The 22,543-nt window shown below is 41.8% G+C and overlaps 1 protein-coding gene across 1 annotated transcript in view; it reads right to left on the bottom strand.

Annotated features, from left to right (window-relative positions):
• The window catches only part of LOC122777495 (low-density lipoprotein receptor-related protein 1-like), a 57,884-nt gene extending 40,740 nt beyond the window's left edge, over positions 1-17,144 (bottom strand). Inside the window, exons 1-2 of the mRNA XM_044038786.1 lie at positions 16,381-17,144; positions 6,843-6,983 (exon numbers count right to left, since the gene is read on the bottom strand). Coding sequence (XP_043894721.1) covers positions 6,843-6,983; positions 16,381-16,456 — 217 coding nt within the window. The 5' untranslated portion in view covers positions 16,457-17,144. The remainder of the gene's footprint in view (positions 1-6,842; positions 6,984-16,380) is intronic.
• Positions 17,145-22,543: the final 5,399 nt, after the last annotated feature.

Raw genomic sequence — 22,543 nt, 5'->3', positions numbered from 1 at the left:
AGTGGTGCTAGAAGTGTATAATGGAAAAGCCAACCAGCCTGATTAACATTAAATAAACAATGTGGGCATGTTTTACATACACTGCAGTCCCAGTATTTAGCATTTATCGACCCTTTTTCATGGTGTGAATGAGGAGTTGCTGTGACTGTAATCTTAATGAATATAACTCACTATGACTATGACATACCGGTCTTTGCCCACTCATCTGCCAACTTATTAGGTGCACCTGTTCAATTCATTAATGCAAATGTATAATCAGCCAATCATACAGCAGCAACGCATTGCATTTAGGCGTGTAGACATAGTCGAGATAACCTGCCGGATTACAAAAAGAGCATCAGAATGATGGGATGACAAGGGATGCAGAAGACCATCTCTGACCAAACATGTCCAACTACAATAATTCTCTGTCTCTCTCTCTCTGTTTCTTTCTCATATGAATGTCAGATTACATAAATAAGTGGAGTGATTCATCATGATTGAAACATTAGAGATTATGAGTCATAATAGCAAACCTCTGTTCAGCCTTACTTGTAAGTACTTGCAAGATAACATTGGACAATGTTACTCATTTCCACTGTGCACAAAATAGGTGTCGGTAATGCTACATATTATTCCCCACAGACTGCAGTAGTTATCCTTCGTGTGTGGCTTTGGGTTGCATGAAACATATTTGACCCATTCAAAGAATCAGAGCTGGGAAATGAGGATAGTCTCTACAAAAGAGTGTTTCCCTCCAACACCTCCAGACCCCACCATCCCCCAGTCCTCAGTTATGCAATGACCTTAAATTTGGATCCCCTGTCGATCTTTTGTGCCGAGTATAAAAGCTTCCCTTTCTTCCTGCTCTTTGGGTTCCATGGCAGCCCCTGACTGACTTCCATAAAGTTTGCTGTCAGCTCAAATGAACATGTTGTGCAGGGTGACAGGCCGGCCTCCCCACTGACTCACTCTCCCAACTCACACTTAATGGCTGCATGTACTCCAGCAAGCACATGGTAAAAAAATCGCCTGTGACCACATACGATTGGGCCTGGGCTGCACAGCTGTCACATCTGTAATAACAAAATCTCTGTCTAATAATACAGATGTGTCTGTGGTCATTGTGTTTGTGTGTGTGTGTGTGTGTGTGTGTGTGAGGAGCTGAGTGAATCAAAACTCTACTTAAGGTTGAAAAAATCTCAACCTTAAAAAGAAAGAAATGATATGGAGATCAGAGTTAATACTGTGACAGATGGCTGTAAATAAATGAACATATGATTCGCAGATTGGTGTAATAATGCTGTGAAACAACCACTGGTCAGACAACTGGTCAGCTCAGCAGGCGGTCTCTAATGTATCCCGAGGAAAGATTGTGTTGCAGCAGGCAGAGACATCTTACCAAAACCAAGTCGCCATCAGTAACAAAGGGAAAACCTGAGGTGATTACACCAGAGGAAAGACTGGAGATGAGATATGAGGAACACAGGGGTAACAGAGACGACAAGAGTTAATGTCTCCAGCTGCATTGACAGACAGAGAGGGAGACAGAAGGACACAGGACAGAATGAAAAAGGGAGACAGGGCGTGGAGGAGACAGCAGAAAAGGGGGAAGTGGTTCCTGTGTGGCGTGAGAAAGCCCCGTGTTCTCTGTCTGTTGATAGGCCGGTGAGTAGGGCTCAGGGCCGCAGACCAGAGGGATTTACAGGGCTTTGCTCCTTCCTCTGTGGAAGCAGTGTGTCAACCACTGCATCTGCAGACCCCTCCTATCCCTGCCTGGTGCCCCCTGCAAGTACAGCTACAGTACATTACTGATTATAGGCTATGAAAGGATCTCCCTCCCAGTCTCCTGTAAAGAGCTTTTCAATAGAAAAAGGTTATGAGCAATACAAAACTATTTCTTTTTTGCTCTTGAGTTTAAATGCTAATCTGCTCATTTTCTACAACACAAAGGGTTTTTTTTTTCCCCTGTAACATCCTCCCTTCATCCCCATTGCTTCATCCCATCCAACCACTCCTGCACCTCTGGATAGGCATGACGGGCATGGACAAAGGGCTGAGCTGGTGAGTGGTCAGAGGGGGCTTAAGGGCAAGTGATAGACGCAGATAACCTTGTTGGCCCACAACCACCTCAGGCAGCTGCCTGGAGATGATAACTCAATCTATAACATCAGACCTTCCATTTTTGTTTAAAAACATCGATTTTGCTCTTGATACAGCTGCCATTCAAAATACTTTGGGGGGGAAGTTTGAAAACATTGCTGCCTCAGCTTTCATTTGAAAACTCACGGACTGTTGTTTTACAGCTGATGTAAAGAAGTAAATTCCGCTACTTTAAATTTCACTTTACCACATTTGTCCCAGTGTTCCCAGTTTCCAGTCACTGTTGTCTCTCATTAGTAGTAGTTTGTAACAAAGCAAACAACTGAAGCACACGCACATGCCCAGTGTACCAGAAGGGTCACGTGATATACTGTACATTTTCAGGTTTTTTCATTATTCCTCACAGAACAGAACTGTAACGCTCGTCTGGATTGTTTTTGTTACAAAGTGCCAACTCTAAAGTGTCGGCACGGGGAGCGGTTTATTTGCAAGTGTTAACAAAAGGAGTTATCAGCTGAATGAAAGTGGTTAACACTGCATGGGAAAAGAAAGGCAGAGCATTTGCATACCTGAGTTGCATTTCACCCCCTGCTTGGAAGTCCTCCTGTGGACATTTTCATGCTAAACCAGGGGCTAAAGATTCGAACAGAGAACTAGGAGCCGACGGAGGTTGTCTACAGTTTTTGAAGTTGAAGGAGATTCTGTCATGGACTTCTCATGATGGAGAAGGGGCTTACATGCTAGGGTTTACGCAAACATCTGCTCCCATTCGCTGGCACGACCACAATAATGAATCATAATTGCACACAGACTTGAGTAACAGACTGGGAGTGTTTTTTTTGTTTTGTTTTTTACAGCACTGTTCAAACAGAACAGTGAAATGGCATGCAAGTTGTGACACAGCACTTTTATTTTACACAAGAGCACCATGAACGTTCTGTTTCCACAACGCTTTGGTAATTTAAGCTATGGCAGTAAAAAGTAAAAGCTCCGACTCAAACCCAGAATGTCATGACCCCATTACCATTGCCCACCCAGCTCTCCCTAACTAAAAAGCAGAGACAAACAGCTGAAAGTTGCAGTTTATTGGGCCACAGAGGTCCTTCCATGTGTCAAATGTCTTCTGTGCATTTTCTTTTGTTTTTGCCACAAACTTTTCTTTTTCAAGACAAATTCCATAAACAATTAATTCAACAAAATGTTCAAAACAAATCTTTTCAGTTTTGTGAAGAAAGCCATTTATCTCTCATTACTTCATACGAGTGGGTAGAAATAACTCATTGACAGCATTGCAACAACAAAGGCATCAATGATAGCTTTTTATATTGTCAAACTGATACAGTCTAATTTGTCTAGATGTATAAAATGATAGAGATTTCTACGGACGTGTTTTCTGATAAGGTGGTGGAGTATATAATTCATTCCTGCAACTACTACCACATTTACAACTACTTGTTAGTATAAGGTGATTTCAGGTTTACTTGTTAGCATGTGGACCATCATTCCAAGTCTTCCTGCCAAACTTTAAAACTTCAATTCTTGGTGACAGAGCATAAACTCAGTCTCCACTTCAGTCCAACAAATATACCAGCCTGGATTTCACAATGTTTTTTTTGCCATTTTCTTTTATTGGCTCCTTCTATTCATGCTGATTCATGCAGCAGCACACATTTCTCAGCATGCACGCAGACCCCACCCCAAAAATCTGCTGCAAAAGTATGTAATCTGGAGATAAGCTCCTATTTAATATTTTCATTAGCTATGGTCAACATCAGGGTATGCACTGTGGAATTATTTCTGCTCTCACACATGTACACACACACACACACACAGATGAAAAGAATATCTTGGCTCCTGGGTCCTGTCGGCTATAGGAGGTTTAAAGAACAGCAGTCGTACGCTGAGCACCGTCGTTGAGACACAGAGCATAAACTCTTGCCCTGAAGGCACGTGTCAACAACTTCCTGAGCCCTAAGCCTGTCTGTAATTGAGGTGAAATGGCTCGGCTGAAATCAATTGAAGCCATGCAATGAGTGGGGGGTGGTCAGTGCAGTCCCTGGGAGAGGATGACACAGTCACACCTGCAGACAGGGCCTGTACAGGCCGTCTGCTGATGGCTATCTGAGTGTCTACTCAGGGCAATATGAGGGTGGTGCACAGGTGGGGGTCTGAGGGCTATGACGTCCTTACAGCTGGCAACCTGCCCACACCTCCACTGATCCATTTATTAAAACAATTCATGCAGATCCATGTACAGACACACACACACACTCTCCCATCGCTTTTTTTTTTCTTTTTAAACCCAAAGGCTAAGGACGCTAACACGCAAAAACGACCCACTCAACCCCAGGACATTAATGTTTCATGTGACGCAACGTTACAACGCCACTTCTGTGGCAGATGCCTGTCTTTAGCTGCTCCGCATAATTACAGCACAGAGGAACGGTTTGGAAATGACAGGCAATTAGACCTCCAGGCAGTGTGATACTGAAGAGTATACTTTCTTCCAGCATGGGTAGTAGAGGTGTAGATCAAAGATCCTCACCAGACAAAAGCACCCCATTACAACGCCCACCACTTTGAAAGCAAGTGAATTCATAATCACTGTAAACAAACCAGGACGTGTTTACTAAAAACAAAATATAAGACGGCCAGAGTGTGATTTTCATTTTTCACGTGCGATATGATAAAGAATCTAAGGCTGGGGCCCCACTGTGTATGCATGTGCACTGTAGGCTGATTCATTGTTCTGCTGCATCTTGCATCCATCTGTTGTTTACACAGGGAGTGTGTCTGCTATGTTTTACATAGGGTTCAACTTTGAAAATGCCAGAATATGTACATAGCATGCAAATTTGCCCCTTTACTCAGCTTATCACCAGGACTCATGAAACTGTGCATCTGACGATTATGCAAATACTTTATTGGGAAAAATGCATGGATTCAGGGAAATGCTCTCACTTTGAAACTGGTACATTGAAACTATGATGAAAGACGATCTTAGCGGTTTATTTTGCACTGAAACGTGCGCGGCTTGCATCGAACATGGGCGAGGTCTCTTCCCACAAAGAGTCATGCGGTAGTGTGGCTGCTCGAATCAGTTAACGTGTGCGTATGCCTAAAAGAAAAGAAATATGTTCTGTGACATCAAGGCAGTGCTCACACATCCAGTGTGGCCCCAGTTTAAGAGCTAAAGCTCAGTGTTGGCTGCATCCACTGTCTGCACAGTGACAGTTTCATTTACAGGGTGGCCAGACTGTGGGGTAATCCCACACAAAGATGGAGTCTCAGGTTCTCAGGCAAACATCCACAGGAGGGAAAGACAAAGAACACAGAGAAAATTGGAATGTCATTGGGAAGACATGCTGAAAATAGTGCGATCATGAAAGTATCAGTATTAATTGAACGTCTCTGTGTGTTGGCCCCGTGATGGACTGGCAACCTGTCCGGGGTTACCTCGCCTTTCACCCTATGTCAGCCGGGATCGGCTCCAGCTTCCCCCGACCCTCACGTGGAGGATAAAGCGGTAGACAATGAATGAATGAAAACATCACTCATTTCAAATGTTAAGAAATGGCAGAAATCAAATGGCTGCAGGTTTGTTGTGTAAAATACGTGTTGTTTGCAATATAACAATAGCTTATTTTCTTCTCTTCTTAAATACGTCATTTATTTTAGCTAAACTCTTAATTTATTAAGAGAGTTATGCTGGTAGCACTGAATTCTGACATGAAAATAGGTGTGAATCAATGAACATAGTGGAGCCACGGATAACAGAAGAGACTTTTTGCAGGCAGGAGCTAATATGCTGCTGTGATTTTACTCCCGTCTCAGACTCAGACATTTCCAAGAAACTTGGGGTGGGCAGGAAAAGTTTTGGAAAATGTCCATAGCAACTTAAGCAGACGTTCATGCTTTTGCATATAACTTCAGTCCACGTCTAAAAGCAGCTTATTTTAGACCTAACCCAGAAAACATTTCTCAAAGCCAAATAAGACTAGATATGACACACAGGAAAACCTGGGAATCTGAGCACCAGCAATTTCACCAGCTATAAATAAGATCTAGTTTTTAATCATAATTAATGCTCAATTATATGTTCACCCACAATAACAAGACCCTGAATGCATGCTGGTGTCAGCATGCTTGTTTGTGCGCGCCAGACTATTGTAAGAATATTTGCAGCATGACTGATGTAAGGTGTGGCACATGCAGACTGTAAAATCACTATTAGTGCCTGCATATAAACAGAGGGGAGGCTTTTACCAGGGAGAGTTTATGGATGGAATATAAGGATGGGGAAGCAGACAGGAGTGAGTGGCCGGGACAAGACTCTTAGGGACTGTGCACATCCTGCCAACGTCCAGACAAGAGCAGACACATCCTTGAACATTCAGACTAAACACGGCCACATAATTAGAGCTATAACTCAGCAGAGCAGCCAGAGCACACACTGTGAGCCTGTGTCCTTCTTAAATGAGGGCATAACCCATCCTCTTATTCAGACAAAAATGAAACCGTCTGAACAGTATGTTGTTGTCTCTTCAACACCCTTTAGAGGGGGTGAATGTGATGTCTTCTCACAGCCAATTCAACAACAAGATTTCGATGACACCATAACGAAATGGTTCATTTGCGGAGTGGAGGAGTGAATTGAGCAATAATCCTCATGGCACTCCACCAAAAGTGTGGAGAGAACATGAGGACACAAACGTGCTGAGAGACACTTTTAGTATGTACTTTTCTGCAAGCACACTCACAGATATCTGGTGATTCGTCTGAGCCATCTGGACAGTCCTTCTCTCCATCGCAGCGCCAGCCTTTGGAGATACAGGTCACCTGGTCCTTGCATACAAACTGCTTAGTGCTGCAGTTTTTCGGATGGTTGTCCACTTTGGGAACTGGAAAAGAAAACAGGGGAGTCGATGTGTCATCATGAGAAGCAAAAGCATTTGGGAACATGTTTAAATCACAAATGTATTCATAAATAAAAATGCAATACACAAGCACCGGATCTAGAAAATAACATCAGGAAAATGGTGAACGGGAAACTTAAATCGGTTCATCTGTCACATTCTCTCCAGCGCAGAATCCACATAGGAAATTTCCAGTTAGAGGTAGCATAGATCTTAACTGAAAAGGGTAAAGCAACATGCAAGGGTCAACCCAAGTTTACAATGATGTTTTTGTAGCAAAAGACCCACAGGCACACTCTATTCAGGAAAAAACTCCTCTACAAGTTTACAACCGACAGTGGTGCCTTTTAGTCCTCGTTTGTTTGTTGTTTCCCCGCTTCTTACGAACATCTAATTTCTTTTTGCTCTTTTTTTTTATTACGCCGAAGGTGTTTTTTAACTCTCACCACAGAGACTCTTTCATGTGACATGGCACAGACATAACTGGGCATTCAATCTCCGTCAGACCCATGGGAAAGTGCAGAGCACAGTAGTTTTGGGCAGTAAGTCGGCACAGATTGTTGAGGTGTACCACAGGCTAGCAGCACCACAGCAATGCTCAATGATCAGCTGTGTGATCCTGCTGACATGCTTAAACTCGGCCACACCACAGAGCTCCACCCACACAGTCTGTCAACACTGAACATGTCACTCATGTCAATGTGTCCAAAATAAAAAAAAATTGTTCTCACTTAGCACTTGTGGTATGGTAAATGTGTGCTGCCACCACAGTATCATTTAAATGAATGTAATTGTACTGCTCACAACATTCAATCGTCCATTTTCATAGATTTTTATTCAAGTCACATGGTGGAGTAGCGGTTAGCGGTGTTGCCTTGCAGCAACCAGGTCAGAACAAGGGCCGTTCTGCATGGAACTTGCATGTTCGTCCCATGTTTGCGTGGGCTTTCTCCGGGTATTAAAAACATGCTTAACTGGGCACTGTAGATTTGACCATAGATATGATTGTGAAAGTGAATGTTTGTTTGTCTCTATGTGTCCAGGCTGTACCCGGCCTTTCACCCTATGTCAGCTGGGATTGGCTGCAGCAGCCTCACAACCCTCTTGTGGAACACAATAAATAAGTGAATGAAAGAATGAATGAATGAATGAATGAAAAAGTAGTTCCAATCAGAAGTAATCACAATTGGTTCCTTGCATTATTCTGATTTACAGGAACACTGTTTCGAGAAATATCCATTCCTGTTGTACTTTTACAATTAATCACCATTATTGAAAATCAATGCAACTGGAGGCCGAAACCTAAGATGGGAAAAACCAAACTATAACCACCTGGCTATACATCACTAGAGGTGAATTTGGCCCTTTAAGCAGAAAAGGTTGAAACACTACACTATGTGTGCAATAAGAGTCAGAGTACAGTTTCAAGCTCATTCATGAAAATAATCAGTCATGAAGCGTTGCCTTGTCAAAACCAGTGAAAGATGAAATTCTCAGGTGCTTTTTCCCTTAGCGAGGAAAAAAATAAAAACAGGGTGGAAATACATAAAAGAACCACGATGGCCACAGCCAGCAGGAGGCTGTTGTTACTGCGTTTCTGTGCAGCAAAGACTCTGGGAAGGACAGCTCTGAAGGTCTAATTGTGATTCTCTGCAGGGACCAAGCCCTCTCTCTCTCGTCCTGGATGACTCCTCTCCCTACGTACTTGGCAGGCAGAGAGGGGTTTGGGGAGGGCAGTCAGGCCATGTGGGGGTGCACCGCGAGGGGGCTTGGATGTGACTGAAATCTCAAGAGAGCATGAGGCTGGAGGATCATTGCAATCACGTTCCTGTTGACTGTCAGGACTAAAGATTTAGGACCTTGGTGCCCGTTTATGTGACAGTGAAGCGTACGTGTAAGTCGAACTATAAGACATCTAACTATAAGGGTTTTTTACACTTAGAAACTTAAGAGTTTTAGGGGTCTGATGACAGCTCTCCCATTATTTGAATAAGACCTAGATATATGAGGAGATTAAGAGAGTGCTGGGTTTGTGCTGACCCACTCTTCTCTTCACACAAAACTTACAAAACAGAATTCAAATGATGCAAGACAATAAGATGCCACGAGACAGAGGCCATATGAAATATCATGTGGCTGACATGAGAGCAAGATAGAGCTGATGTTTAGATGCATACATGCACACAGATAACCACTTGGTGAATATATGGCTAGAGGCCAATTTAGGGGGTTTTTCAGCTTACTAATGCCCTGCTACATTTGGTAAATACACTGGATTTTGCCTGCATTTATGTTCAATTTAATCTGCCTACACAACCAAACAAACAGCCACACTGACTGGACCCGGAGATGAAATGCAGACATGCACAGAAACCTCTGCTAAGTGAAGGCATTCCCTCAGCCCCTCAGGTCCCTGAGTGAGGCAGCTGGGCTGAGCCAGTTGTTCCTGTGAGTAGGCATAAAACTGGAAATAAAACATTGTGGTTTCTAATTTTATCATTGCATTACACACCAGCATGAAATGACCACAGAGGGGAGAACCTCTGAGCCTAATTGGAGGTTGTGGCTGAGGAGGGGTTAGAGACTGGGGGGAATACTGGCATCCTTCCCTCTCAGTAGTCCTCTTTCAAAGCCCACTTAAAATATCTCAGACAGAGATGTGAATTGTTAATTCAGTCTGCAAAGTCGCCTTTTCCCCAAAGTTTCTGCCAACATGCTGACAATTTTTGGAGAGTCCAAATCAGGCTGGGACGTTAAACCAGTTGAGTACTGCAACAGAGGATGAAGAGGGCCTTTATTTTATGTATTCTTGGGTTTGGCCCAACAGCAAACACCAAACCCATTTAAAAGTTCATACTCAACGTACAAAAACTCCTATAAGCCCCCGTGTGTTTGCTTTCCACAGAGTTCTCCGCTGATAATGCCATTCTAACTAAAGCATTTCCTGCCACAGATGAATAGCAACTTGGTCTCAGGGCAGTGACTTAACTGTAGGAAATCCCATTAAGGAGGCAGTAGATCACAAAATAATTATAACTTCACGTGATGTTGCTTATGATTTTAGTAAGATCAGTAATACAAGCATATGATCAAGTCGGCATCAAGATAACCTGATAAAAATAGCCGTTCTGAGTGTATCTACGAGAGCACAAATGTATGTAATTAGAGTGGAAAATGAGAAAAGTAGCTTCGCAGGCTTTGTTGAAACCCTCAAGCGTTTTTCTAATTCACACCAACAACCTTGCAAGGTATTTTTCACATAAAATGACACTTATATAAATATCTTTAACAGGTTAAAAACAACCACAGCAATAATAACAATGTTTTATTATAAAATGCCCTGAAACTTGATGTAGTTACAACAGGTTTTACTGAGTGGCATCTTTATACTGAGAAAGTCCAACTATGAGCACAGAGTCTGAAATCCTGTCCCAGGACAGAACTGTGGAAATGTCCTCAGTTGCACTTTTCATTCACTTCATTTTTGGTTTCTAAACATTCTACATAGAACTTTTTTGATTCTCTACAATCAGCTGGTAAAGCAATTCAGTTTTGCAACGGATTTCAATCACTTACTTTGAGGAATAGTCTAAATTCCAAAAAGGTGACACATAATTTAGGGCTGTGTATTTAAGTCATAAAAGTATTAAATTCAGGACTGCATCTGTATATTTCACGTTTTTCAACTGCATGTGTCAAACGCTCAAATAGATAATAACGCAGAGTTTGAATCAAGGTTCAAAATTCAAGGTTCAGACCTTGATTTTGAGGGATCATTGAACCCGTACTGAACAAATACTTGCACCCTAAGTTTGAGACACACACAATGTTATAAATGACATTGCGTGTATGAAAGTTAAACGTCCAAATTGGTTGACATGTACATCTACATTCTACCCCTGAGCCTTGCATTTAACACGAGCACATGAACAAATGCACACGTGTAGAACGAGAGAGACTCACATGACTAATCAAAGCTAATAAAACTTTAGCAAAACAATCGCAAAGGGCTGAAAGGGACTCTATGGGATGGAATGGTGAATAAATAGTGTTGTGGCACTAACTCAGCAGCCAAGTGACGGAGGCCTGCAGACAGAATCACCAGCTGGGACTCAACACTGACTGACCCGCTCCCCCCTGCGATCTGTCTCCCTCAATATGGCCATCCGTGCTCTACAAATCAACTCCATATACGTGCAGCACATTCCGGCGCCTTCTAATTGATTTCATGTGTATAGCTGTGCCTCAAAAAGACAATCCGTTGCAAACCAAGAGCTTTGATTTTTGGAAGCATCTCGTCGCTGCTCGAGTGTCTTAGCTGCAGGGCTGCCAGCGAGTGCATATTCAAAGTGTAAACACTTAAGCTACAAACACCACAATGACCATGACCGTCATCCAAATGGACACAGGGCACAACTCCCCAAACAAGGTACATATTATGATATTTACTTAGTCGTACTCAACCAACCCAATCGTCTCGTGAGTCGTTTCTTGGCTGAGCAATAGAGCATGGTTTCTATTAAATGCCGTTTAAAGATAACAGGACAAATGGGAATGTGAAATGACACAAATGGATAAATCTGAAGACTGCGGCAGTAGAAAGTGGGAATAAAACTATGACTGTTTCTCATCACCCATCACTTCTTCCCATTCTGTACCTCAACTGTGGAACTCGGGTCGTCCTCGAGTCTTTCTGCGAGTGAGGAAAAAAGCAAACCGACTACATCGCGTTATTGACGTCAAGTTTGAAGCGATTTCTCCGTCATCGCGTAAGCAAGAATCCATGTATTATGAGCACTGTAGATGGTGCTATCTAAGAGGAGACAGCATTTAACAGGTCTTTGCACCCACAGAAGAAAAAAAAGTGACTGCAACTTCTGGCTGGCTTTCGTGCTTTGCTTACTTTAGATGAAGGATTAAATGTTTCTGTGATTTAATGTGAGTGGATCTCTATAAATACCTCATTAGATTCACTCTGAGAGGGGCAGAGGGGAGAAGCATTCCTGGCTCACTAACTGCAAGAAATGACTCATAACCAGTGCACAAATGAGCAGTCATCCACTTCATAGATTTAACAGATTACCTCTCCGTTCAGTGGTTAGAAATCCTAAAACTTCAGAGTGTGATAAATAAAAAGGATATAATACTGTCTTTCATTAACTTTCGTCATATGTTTTGAAAATGAGGGCAGATACTACAATGGATGATGTAACTCTCCTTAAGGCTTTTTTTCGCTCACATTGTTTTTATAAAAGTGAAAGTCCAACAAATGAACAAAAGAGCGCAGTTTGGCAGGCGCATTCATTCACTGATTCATTTTCAACCCCTTTATCCTCTTGAGGCTCGTGGGGGGAGAGCTGGAGCAAGTCCCAACTGACATGGGGCGAAAGGCCTGGTACACCCTGGACAGGTCAGCGGTCCATCACAGGACAAACACACAAAGACAAACCCTAAGTCACGTTCACATCTTTGGTCAATTGACTGTCCAATTAATCTCATCCCCAATCTACATGTCCTTGGACTGTGGGAGGATGCCAGAGTTCTCACGCACACACACTGCAAGACCACCTCAGTCAGTGTCCTCGTTGCTGTGAGGCAACAATGATGGCCATCATACCACCGTGTGGCAGACTGTAAGGTTGTACCTTCCATGTACACGTGTGTTGGCGCTCTGTGTACTCTGTGGCGTACATTTCGTTATCAGCCCATTTCATTTTCATGACACAAACCCTTCAGTCTTGACAGAGTTGTTTAAGACCTGAGAGTTCATATATCTGGATGCCAGTCGTAGAGGTCTCTCCAAAAGGTTGATTGTTTTTTTTTCAGTGGCTGTTGTTTTGTTTTTGTGGCTAAAGTGGTCCAACAATTGAAATGGTTTTCACCATTTTATTTTGAAAAAGCAGCAGTCAACTCAGCCAGCTGACCAACACTACACCTTCATCACGGCCATATCTCCTTCATGGAAATTCTGGAAACTAGATGAGTCCAACCAAATAGATTTATTTTACCACATTTTCTACACAGTAAGCAAATAGATAGTAAATATTTGTTAAATGTTCAACTACCATCCAGTGGCCCCAACCAAGCGGCCCTTGAGTCAGACATACATGGCCAATGAATCGATTTTCCACTCTGCGAGTTGTCCGATTGTCTGTCTTAGTCGGACTATGGCCGATGGTCAATTAAAGGGTGCATGTAAACATACTGATTGACTAAGTCAGCAACACTGGACAAATCTGAGACATACATGAGCATGAGCTGGTAATCCAGTATTCTCACAGGTTTGAGCTCAAATTGAAATCTTTCGGAACATTTGAACAACACAGTGTACTCCCTTCATGAAGTGCATAGAAAGACACATCAGTTCCATAACTTAAATGGGGTTTTGTTCATATGTTGCACGTTCAAAATACGTCATTATATTAATGACAGGAAGGAAAGCAGAAAAGCATTGGCATAGCCTAACTTAATCTCCTACAAAAACCCAATGAATTGAATGAATTCTGGAAAGCAGCATTAAAACACACGCCCACCCACTCTCTGTCTTTTTAAAGAAGTTCTGTTCCTTTTCTGGGTCTTAGACGCTACACAGGGAAAACGGTGATGAAGATAAGAGAAAACACCACTTACAGTAAACCCCCTGCTATTCACAATTAACAAACACTCTTTCCTCAGCGGTCTCCCGCCTCACATATATGCAAGGGAATAACAGTGAAGACGTTTATGTTCTGCTTTCACTTTCTAGCCACAGTTAAAGGGGATATTTTCAGAAAAAAATCCCTCTGCCATTATCATTTCACAAATATTTTCACTAGATTGGGCCCTAAATGCAAAACATCTGCACATGAGCTTTACATCAAATTTCACAAATCCAAGCCAAAGAATGTATTAGAACTGGACACTTGGCTGCATTTCATGCCAAATGCTTTCTGTTTTATTATTCAATGTTTCTTTGCGAGAGGCGTCTGAGTGGCAGAAAAATATTGGAGGGATTATCCGTGTTATCTGACAAAGAGCACAGACGACAGATAACCTCAGGTGCATAGTGTTACAATAACTCTCCGGTGGCCTCCACTTGGACGAGCTGCAGTTTTCTATCCAAGTTCCATTATTATTATCTTTTGAATTTGTGTGAAGGATGCTGAATTTTTTTCCCCCGGCAGATGTTTCCAGTGACAGTTCTGAAGAAAATGTATAGTCAGGTCCTAATAAAAAGGTCAGGCAAGCAGCGTGTAGGCTCCTCAGGAATTCAACCTCTTTAGCCTCTGACCCACATTTACACTTTTCACAAACTCCAAAGCCTGCAAAGGTTGTTTAGAATAGAACCTTATAGCCACAGAGTTATCATCCAGCACCGACGTCTGAACAAACATGAAGTTAATATGCGGCTGACATTCGGCTCCATGACATGCAGGAAACTACAAATAATCTTAGAACTCTTGCATGTGATGTGCTAATTGAACTATGCCAATAATCAATGCAAAACACATGCATGTCTAGTTGATGTGCAGTAACTAATTTGGAGAAAATATCCAATAGCATTTTTTCCGACGACATATACGGTCATTTGTTACGCTTCAGCTAAATATCTCTGTGTAGTAGATTTGTGAATTACCAAATGACACCATCAAAATAACAACTTAAAAGGTTTAAAAAGGTAAACAATATGGATTGTTTCTTTAAATTGGCAGTAAACATTGAACAATCGTAAATCAAACGATTAAACTGCAGCCTTTGTGATTGTTTAACTGCATCTGTGAAAAATACCAATTGTTCTGCCTTCTTCTGGTGTTTGTCAGTCTAATGGATGACACCTTTAACTGCCATAATAATAAACTAAGGCCGGCATCAAAGATCAATGACAAACAATGAGGTCTGTCCAATGTTTAACTGTTAACTGTGGCCTTATGACCCTCGTGTCACTAATCCTTTCCCATTCATTAATTCATGCTGTGGTGATCCAGACAAATCCATTCCAAATGACTGACCTCAGGATTTGCACCCACTCACTTTTCTACCCTTTGGAACAAACACTGATCCAAACAGAGAAGTCACTAAATGTGATGTTAGTAATGACATAACACACACACACACACACACATCATTTCCATCACTGACTCTCTCGCAAAATATCCCCCCCAAAAAAATGTTTTTTTGAATTTTGTTTCACCACCCCACCCCATGCAGTCACATCTAAGTTGGATTAATGGTCTCCCTGTGTCCAGATGTTACACACTGATGGAGGTGGGAGGAGCCTGCAGATTCATGTAACCTATTGCATTCACTCTGAACAACCTCTATAAAACTCTAATGTATCTTATGTAAGAGCTTGGAAGGACACAATATCTGACTTAAGTGGCAAAACTGTGGGGTTTAATGTTAGACTATCAAAGTGAACATGGACTAGAACGCTGAAATAAGTGTTTTTGTCTATATATAAGGTTATGTGTGACTTGATATATAGCCTTATGTCACTTACATAAGTCATAATGTATGCAGACCTTCATTTTTGTGATTTCTGGTTTTAAAACCTAGAAGCTCAACAGGTCTGAAACATACAGGAGTGTCTCATTATTAGGCTGTTAATGAGCAACTAGGACAAAAGAAGATAGTTCAGAGTCAGACACTGTCTGTGACTAAAACATTGTGATTCTCAGGCAACACGCCGCGCCATTAGGATTATACCTTCATGGGCAACTGTTGTTTTCCTATGTGTCAAGCAAGTGAAAACAAACATGAAAGCTGATCTGACTGAAGACTCCCGCGGGTTTAACGTGAAACTCCAGCGTGCAGCTCTGACTCTGGGGGATAAAAGGCAGCAGCATGTTTTTTGGTGTTTGAATGGTAACAAATCAGCTGTCGCCGTACACACACGAGAACACGCGTCAGGGTTTGAAGGCTTTTCTTATTCATCTTGATATAGCCATTTTGTCGCAGCAGAAACGAACACTGCAGCTCAGCCCGAGTGAAAGCGTTGCGATAGCCTTTTACCTGCTGCTGCTGCTGCTGCTGGATATTGCAACTGAGAGTGTGACTAAGCTCAGTGTGTCTGGCATCCTCACAGGCCCATTCTGTCTGCTCAGACACAGACAGGAGATCTCACTCTCAAACACACACACACACACACACACACACAAAGAAACGCAGTCAGATTTTAGGCCACTGCTCATTTGTGCGCGACTTTCTCTGATTAAAGGCTTTCTTAATTATGGAGGCACAGCTTGTGGCACACACTGTTATTATGAAATGAAGACAAGACAGACAACTCTGGTGAGCACAGGCCTGCACACACACACACACACACACACACACTGATGTTTTGCTGTGAACAAAAAAAGTGCTTCTCCTTTCCTCGAGACAACAACAACAGGCTTCTTCTTACCTACGGATGCACCGTTAGGAGAGACGATCCCCAAGTAGAGTATAATAAATCCCAAGTAGAAGCACCTCATCGCCATCTCCAGAGCGATGCCCGATGCTGCCACTGCTGTTAGAAAGGAATGGGGGGGAAGTTGGCTGGATTTTTAGAAGCAAACAACCCGATCCACCGCCTCATCCGAACCGCCTCGGTGGTTCGGGTGTGATTGTCCGCTCGGCTGCGCCCTCAGCTAGGCTCTGCACGGCTTTCCACGGGCTTCAGCAATCAATGGAGACTGGATACAGTAGCTCGGCGAGGCGTTCAGCAATGCAGCAGCAGCAGCACAGTCATGTATATTTCTAATTGATCATCGGCATTCAAACATGATGCACGGGGGAATATTAATATCAATATTAATAATGACTCTGATGTGCTCAGTGCTGCTCTCTCTCCCTCTGGTTCACCACACCATGCCACTACAATTGTCCTCTCGCAGGGACGCGCTGCAGCCGCCGGCTCCGCTCAGCACAGCACGGCTCGGCTCAGCTCATTCCGCGCCGAGCTCAACAAATTAAAAAAAAAGAAAAGTACACGCGTTTTTTGCTCGTTCGCGGCGCTGATGCTTCTTCCCCGTGCTTGTGGCTGCATGAGTGGATGGTGGACCTCTCCAGCTCCAGCAATGTGTGCGTGTGAGTGTGGATGTGTGGACGAGTCTGTGACGTAACGCTCGGCTCCTCAAAAGTGGGATAACCAAAGCGGCGAGCGCGCTGTGCGCATGCTCCAACACACCTCCTTTTCTCCTATTTCATGCTCTTTTTCAACAAGCGTGGGGGTGGGAGAGGGAGAGCGAGGGAGAGAGAGAGAGAGTGGCGCTGCAACTGGTGCCCCAGGATCAGACAAATTGGCTCAACAGCGCTCTTCTGGCCCCTAGTGGCCTTCCCTATACATGTCACTTCCATTATATCCTCGTGAACTAATCACTCTAACTACACAGCTGAATGATTAGTTGATTAATTAACCAGTTAATGAGATCTTTTAATTAATTTTATACAAAAACAACCCCCCCAACAAAAAAAACTTTCTCTGCGCAACATATAAAGTCTACTATAATGAAGCATAAACGATTTTGTTTTTGAGTGTTGTTAAGGTAACATAGGACAGGATAGCAATAAGACAAATGTAACAAGGCCTCTTTGTGTGTTACTGAACACAAAGGTAAAGCTAAATTGTTGTGTCTGCTTGGGGAGAAGCTGGAGTCCAGGGAGGAGGACGTACAGTAGGTCGGGTCTGAGATGAGTGTCTGTATGAATTTGGTTTGTTGGGAAATAGCTTGAAGAATCCAAGTGTTGGTGGACTTCCGTAATAGAATAGAATTGAAAATATGTACTTTATTAATCCCAAACTGGGACATTTGACTGTAGCATCAACAATATACATAGAATGAAATTGTATGTGTACTTTGAACTGTAATGTGCAATGTGTCATCCTCATGGCTTTAAATGTGTCCATTTGGCCTTTTGACTGAACTGTCAAGTTTCCAAACCATGCGTAGACCATACAGCACAGAAGGGAATATTGTTCAAACAACAACTATCAAAAGTTAATCCAGAAAATAACTGCGGTTTGCTGTTGTAGTTTGCAGCTTCACATTACTTCTGTGATGGAATAATATTACCTTGCCTAATGATCACTGGCATTTGCCCACTTTGTGAGTTAACCCAGCCTCATTAACAATTGCTTAACATAATATTCGTATAATTTCTATTATGACCTATAGTTTATGTCTACTTTAAATGTTGTTATTCTTACAGTGTTGTCACTTTCAAATGGTTGAATTTTGATAATAAATGATTGCCTGTTAACTGTCAAATGAATTCATGATTTATTTTCTTGTGTCTCTTTGTCATGCATAGCCACAGTGTTGCATCCATAGTTTTCAAATCATTATGGAGAAGAAAGCAGAGAGAGCCTGTGTTAGGTAGGCTGTTCAAACTGCATTCTTCACTAAAACCTGCCCCCTAGTGGTACATGGAAAATTAAGATCTTCGCAGCTGCGAGGGAAAATAATAGCAAAACAACTATATTTGTATTTGTATATACATAAACCTTGGCTTAAGACACAGACCCCATCTACAATATCTCCCCAGGTTTATCACACAAATATTTATTTTTATAAGCAATTTTCAAAACTCCAGAGAAAAATTTCTAAAGCTTCACATTTCACATGCATTGTGTAAAATATCTTGCAAAACGTATGACAGCAAATTATCAAGATAATCTGTAATCTATGAGGAAATTGTAAATTTGATTATAAAGAATTAAAAAAAAAAAAAAACAACAAATGCTGGTTATGAATTGAGGACTGAGTATTCTCATGACCCATGTAAGCCTGCAGGGGGCACTGAATACTTATATTAGAGATTGGAGAGATTTTTTTTCATTTCATTAACATAACTTAACAATTTGACACAATAGATTCATGAAACACGACTCAGTGTCACAGGAAGTTCTGTTCAAAGTTCCATTTGGTTAAAAGTGGACTTTCATGTTTTTATGTTTACTTAGAGCCAGAATCACAGGGGAGAATGTGAAATATGTAAGAAATCTGTGAAAACCATGCATGATGTTCCAAAACACAAACATATTTTTGACCCTTGGGATAAAAAAAACAAACAAAAAAAAAAACAGGCAGTGTTGTGGAAACATAATTAGAATAGCTGCATTTTAAATGTGTTTCTTTTTTGGCAGCTGAACTATGGTTTCTTGAATTAAATAATACCTTTCATGTTAATTGGGAAAGAGGTTTATGTACATACAGATATATATATATATATAAGTAAATGTGTTTGCTTTTTTATTTGCATTGCAGCGTCCCCTGTTTGTCAACACAGTGAATCAACATGATTGCTGGTGTTGCTTCAACCTGAGAATGCCCCCTTTGTGGGAGGAGGGTTGAGCACTGTCATCCAGGAGAGACAGACGCCAGCATGCTGTGTGGGAGACAGCTTGAAAGAGTGCCAGCATAAACACTCCCAGACCACATGTTCTCTCAGGGTAGAATGGCTGGACTCTCTCCAGGCACATCTGCACACAATCCCTCAGCTTTGAGCAAGCATGCCAAGGAGACACAGAGAGGCAAAGGCAAAGAGAGCAAAGTGGGGGGAGACGCGTTCACGGACAGGGAGAACCTGCTTCATCTTCAACAGTAATTGAAAGTGATGACATATCTGAAAGAAACCAGGGAAAAGCAGAATGGGAGGATCGGAAGAATCTACCACCTGTCTGCAAAGCTCTAAGAAATATCTTGTGTGTGACGACCACCAAATTTGCAACTGGACATCCGTATCGCACCACTAATCTCACACGCCAAGGTCTGCTTGGCTACAGCCTCTACCCAACCTGCACATATCCTTGAGAGAAGATGGATCACTGCATGAATCAAGCTGCTGCTGACTGCCACAATCTGCGGCTGCAGCTACACTGCGTGCACTACATGCACACCTGCAGGTTTTACTCACTCATTCCAAACAAATAAACAAATAAATAAATACATGTGGCTAATGTAGCCCCTATCTGTCTCTGACATCTCCCCTAACAGCCTCTCTTGGGTGCTGCCCTTTGGTTTGCCTATAAAGTGTGGCTTTGTGCATGTTTTTTTCACAGAGAGGTAATTACGGAGCAACACCTGAGGAATGCGGAGTATGCATCAGCGCCCTGTGTTCTCTTAACCCTGCCATCACTCACTCCACCTTCCACCCCCCACGTGCAACACTCCCCATACAACCCCTGAGCGAGAGCAACTCAAAGTTTACCCTGACATTTTCTCAGGAGCCTTTGTAAATAGATTTGTAAATATGCATATTCAGTGTTTGATTCTCGACCAAACTGCTATAGAGTATACTGTAGTCTACAGTTCCTGTTAGCAACATCAGATCTCTTTAAAAATCTGAAACCCTATTCCCAACCTGGCCCCACTATTCTCGTTACTGGTGAATTCACAGTGTGTGTTGGCTGGCTCAGGTCCTCTGGTCTGCAGCTCACTGAGTCACTCCCAAAACTGCACTGTCCTTGAGCGGAGTGGAACTCACAGCCCATCTGGCTGAACACACACACACACACATACATATAAATATCACACTGCATGGGTCGCAAGAGGGGAGTGAACAAGTCTGTGTGACCTAATTGTTGTCTCAAAATGATATTGAAGGAAAGATGTCAATATCTAGCCAGAGAGAACAATAAAAATAATTTATATTTCATGTGCAACCAATGCGTGCACGTCTGATTTTGTGTTCATGTGGAGAGAAAGCCAGAGAAAGAGAGAGAGAGAGAGATTATGAATTCAGCTGAGCCTCTTCCATCTGTCTGACTGGCCCATAATGATGAAATCAGGATGAAATCCCTTGTGCATGTATAAGAGCACGCATGCATGCATACAGATAGTACACCTTGCAGCTGCAGATGTATTATGACAGTAATGTAAAGTTTGTCACCGTATGGCTGACTGAACTAATGTGTTTTCTATGCATTTGAGGGTAATCAGTCAGGATATGCAAGACAAGGCAAACGGGTCAGGGGAGTTAGTTGCCAAGCAACTTCTGTTGGTAGAAACACTTTTCTTTTTTTTCTTTTTTTTAATGAACATGAACTTGAGGGCATAAGAGAAGACAGATTCATGTGAGGAAACAATAGCTGTGCGTATGTGTTCCTAATTTTGAACATATCTATCATTTTGGGGCAAGTTGTTGTATTTAAGTTTATTGTATGACCTGAAGCCGAGAGCTACCACATGCATGCATAATGACAATCAAGAATTCTTCATTCTTGATCTTGAAATGTTGACTGTTATTAGGGATGTGGGTCAAAATGAACTATTGTCCCACTGAAAACAGTCCGTATTAAAGAAAAACACACATATCAGGGATGCCTTCACACAGCAAAGAGAGAATGTTGTGGGTTTTTTCAGCCTAACTGACGTACATACAGCTCTTTTTTAAATCTTTGAACACAAATATATAATAATTAGCATTATTATTTGATCTGTTTCACTTTGAGTGACTGACCATAAATGAAAAGTGCTGCATCTGTGCAGGCCTTCAAACTAAACTTATTATGAACAGACTGAGGCCACTTGTCAGCAGTTGTTTCGGGACAAACTGTTTTTCTTATTTTTTTATAACCGCTCAAAAACCAGTGTTTGTAAAAGTTCGAGTTTCCCACGCTGTCCTGTTGAGTCAGCCTTATTCAGGAAATATGAGTGGGCTACTAGTTCAGCTCGGGTGCATGTTTCTCTCTTTAAGATGACGCTCACTTAGATTGACAATAAAACCAGCTGCTTAGAGATCAACTGATATGACATTTGGAAGAAACACTCAGAGATTATAGAGAATAGAGATTTCTCACTCGATTCATTGGATAATTATGAACGTGTGATATGAGAACGTATGAATGAGTTATAACTTAGTATAACAGGTAAGTATTTTTTTCAAAATGAGCTAAGTCAAGGACTTGTATTCCTCTATTCAACATTCATTTTTTATTTTATTTTATTTTTTTTACAAAAAGACTGTATCTATTTTTTTTTCTCCTGGAATTAAGTGGAAGTGTTTGGTTTCTACTGCCAGAGGCAACATACCACATCTGAAGTGAGCACAGACAAAGCTACTGTGCTGCGGTCAGGTTACAGGTGACATACCGCTCTGCTGCTGCTTGGTTTTTACAAAACATCTTCACGTTATTTCTGTTGATATTATTCAAATGTTTGGTTGATTAATGATAATCTGCTTGTTGAGATGTTTTTAAATGCTGTATACCAGGGGTGTCAAGTGGGCTGGACTGGTGAAACAAATGGCCTTATAATTATTTTTCCTTTGTTTGACGTTTAATGAAGTATCGTTTCAAATAAAATATTATGAACAACCTGAAATTGAATTATTTACACATGTCACAGGTATCTGAAATTGTATAGTATGATTATAAACTAATCGTAATGCGGACCCTCTGGTGGCCCACGGGCCGTACGTTTGTCACCCCTGCGTGTATACAAATGCTGTAAAACATTTCTTTACAGTTTTATTTGTAAAGAAATGTTTAATAAAGTAAATTTTCAAATGGCAACTTTGAAAAAAAATTGATGAAAAAAGTAGCCATGTGCATTAATGTGTAAACAAAATAAGTGGGGATGCAG

This window comes from Solea senegalensis, linkage group LG11, assembly GCF_019176455.1.
Source record: "Solea senegalensis isolate Sse05_10M linkage group LG11, IFAPA_SoseM_1, whole genome shotgun sequence".
Taxonomy (NCBI): Eukaryota; Metazoa; Chordata; class Actinopteri; order Pleuronectiformes; family Soleidae; genus Solea; species Solea senegalensis.
Note: the sequence above shows the minus strand (reverse complement) of the source record. Positions and strands in the feature narration are given on the sequence as shown.